General features: G+C 45.8%; 1 protein-coding gene across 1 annotated transcript in view; it reads left to right on the forward strand.

Moving 5' to 3' along the window:
- The first annotated feature begins 1,476 nt into the window (after positions 1 to 1,476).
- Positions 1,477 to 3,048, forward strand: part of kcnh7 (potassium channel, voltage gated eag related subfamily H, member 7) — a 94,814-nt gene continuing 93,242 nt past the window's right edge. Inside the window, exons 1-2 of the mRNA XM_042080989.1 lie at positions 1,477 to 2,002; positions 2,755 to 2,985. Of these exons, the coding sequence (XP_041936923.1) occupies positions 1,927 to 2,002; positions 2,755 to 2,985 (307 nt within the window). The 5' untranslated portion in view covers positions 1,477 to 1,926. The remainder of the gene's footprint in view (positions 2,003 to 2,754; positions 2,986 to 3,048) is intronic.

The following is a 3,048-nucleotide window of genomic DNA, read 5'->3' on the forward strand; positions in this document are numbered from 1 at the left end:
CACACTCAGTCAGTCTCAATCCAGACAACGGGCCTTGAGACTCAGCCTGTGATAGTCTGAACCCGGGCAGGCTGCAGGACAGAGAAACAGTCTGGGACTAACGGAACCCAGGCTACAGGCCTGTAGACACTCAGTCTGAACCACAGCAGCTACGACAGGGGAGATGGGGGAGGTGATGAAATTATGAATGGAGCCTGAGGTAATGAAAACCTCAATCACAGACAAACACACACGCACGCACACACACACACACACACACACACACACACACACAGATACACACACACACACACACCAACAAAGGATTAAGACAAGATTAATTCAGGGAGGTGGAAGTGTCTGCAGTTCCTAATCTCATGGACAAGATGTTTCCATGATCTAATGCTGAGGACAGAACGACTAAATCAGTTTGTAAACAAATAAACAAATACCTCTTTCCTGTTAAACATATATACGTCCCTATGTCCCACTGGTTTGTTCCTATATTCCGTGCATACTGTAGGTGTGTCTATCTGTGTGCGTGTGTGTCCTCATGAAGTGAAGTCACGACCTTCGCCCGCGATGACATTGAGTGGAGAGAGACACGTGCTCTTCGCATCGTGCTTGAAATATTGCTTTGCTCCATGACGGGACACACACACTTCTGTGACAAATCGAGAACTGCCCATCTGAATGCTAGGCCATGGCTCAGTGGCACAATAAATTGACAAACGTGTCACATGCGCTACTTTAGCACAGAATAACTAAAAATGGCTTCAACGGCACTCCCGACCTCCCGAATTTGTGTGAGGGTGTGTGGGGGTTGGGGTGTTCGGAAGAACAGATGGGTACTCATCTCTTGCCGCAAAGAGACAGATGTTAAAAGACTGTGCGTGCGTGCGCATGTGTGTGTGTGTGTGAGAGAGATGGGGGGGTGTGAACGTGTTTAGACGGGGGGAAGTCTGACAGATATTCTGCACACTTGTGTATGTCTCAGATGTATAGCCTATAAGGCAGTCGCCAGGCAGACATATCCCTCCATCATCACAGCCCTACCCCCGGCTCCTTAGTTTCACCCTAATTATCCTAAGGGTTTGGGCAAAAACCGCACGGGAAATCACTCCCAAGTAACAATAGCATCAGCACCATGGACAGAGCCTTTGTCTTATTGCAGACTGTTCCAGGAAACATCCCTTCACTGTCAGATTCCACGAGGTATTATTAAAAACGTAACATAACCATAAAATCATTATATAATATATAAACCGTATGCTAAGTAACCTAAATGTCCTATTTTGAGTAGAAAATAAACTAATCGTGAAGAAACAAAGACTGCGAGAACAAAGACTGGAGGCACACTCGTGATCGCCAAGCCTCTTTTTGCCCTCTCTCCTTCGTTCGCTCGTACACACACACACACACACACCAAAGTGGCTCTGTGTTTGTGGCCACAGCCATTTTTCCCTCACTAGATCGAACATCGCGCGAGGTGTCACGCTGTAGTTGTAGCAGAGTGAGCGAGCAGAGTCTTTGCTGGGTTTGCCGTCAGTCTCTCCTCTTGGCAGCTTGCTGCACACTCCGTCGGTCTTCTGTTCTCTCTAAAGGCAAAGCATCGCCTGAGCCGAAACCGCAGAGGTCACGAGCTGTCTTTATTTTGTCATGATCGGAGAACTGCACCCTCCAAGAGCGCCCGTGTACCAGATTCTCACCGGTGGTGGACGCTATCAAAAATACCGCACGATGTGCCCACGTCAAACGGAACTGAAGTTAAAATAGTGGTGGCATATAGAAACAAAAGTGTTCAGTCGAGCAAAGGGGGGATAAAATCGAGAGTGGATCCGCAAGGATGATCTGTGACGGACTGACTGAGAAGCGTTAAGTCTGAGCGGTCCAACTTCAACTGCTTGGTTCTGAGTTCGGATCGCGTCCGGACCACCTTCTGTAACCATGCCGGTGCGAAGGGGACACGTTGCGCCACAAAACACTTTCCTTGGAACCATCATTCGGAAATTCGAGGGGCAAAGTAAGTCTCTTGGCAGATCTATTGTGCGTTTGAAGCATTCAGCAGCTACTATGTCGCTTCAACTAATATAGAACGAGATGTGTCAATTGTATAAACTTGTTGATATTTTGTTCGAAGCAATTAGCAGTCTGAAACAAAATCCGAACAAGAAAAATCACTATTGTGTTCACGGAGTTAGGTTTTAACATGTGGAGCACGCATGACATACTGTGTAAGAAATATGTACTATTTGACAAAGATAGACCGTGTGTTAATCAGATAAATCGTTATAGTATAGCATACAGTATGCTTGAATATACAGTACACACTTATGTAGAATAGTTTGTTAAAATAAAGAAAACTTAAAATTCAAAAAATATTTTGTATCCCCTCCATCACAATATCATAAACATTTGAGGTTCAGATTCGTTTACTTTCTGAAATGTTATAGTAAATTTAGTCTGTATAATTAAACTTTTATTTTTCATTTTGAGTAGTCTTATGCACTCACAATCAACTGCCTTCCCATTGCGCATGTAGAGGTCACTAATTCTCTCGTCTTAACTAGCATACCCACCCAGTCACAAAAGTTCGTATACAGCCACGTTTACGTGTTACAATTGGATTTTAACCGCCAGATGTATTTCCTGCAGTGACGCGCCTATACCTGTGTTTCCCTTGTGTGTTTTTCATGTGTTTTGTCTCCGTGCATACTTGCTTTTGCATGCCACATCACCACCGTTCTCTCTTACCCTCTCTTTCTCTGCACGTAGACAAGAAGTTCGTTATAGCCAATGCCCGGGTACAAAACTGCGCCATCATCTACTGCAACGATGCGTTTTGTGAGATGACGGGCTTCTCACGGCCGGATGTAATGCAAAAAGCCTGCACCTGTGACTTCCTCCACGGGGAGCTCACCAAACGACATACTATCGCGCAGGTGGCGCAGGCCCTGCTCGGCTCCGAGGAGCGCAAGGTTGAGATCACCTACTACCGCAAGGATGGTAAGTCATACGGGCCTACATGTATACATAGAGTGTGTGTGCGTGTCTGTGTGTTTAGTTTGG

The sequence above is a fragment of the Alosa sapidissima genome, chromosome 23 (genome assembly GCF_018492685.1).
Source record: "Alosa sapidissima isolate fAloSap1 chromosome 23, fAloSap1.pri, whole genome shotgun sequence".
NCBI lineage: Eukaryota > Metazoa > Chordata > Actinopteri > Clupeiformes > Clupeidae > Alosa > Alosa sapidissima.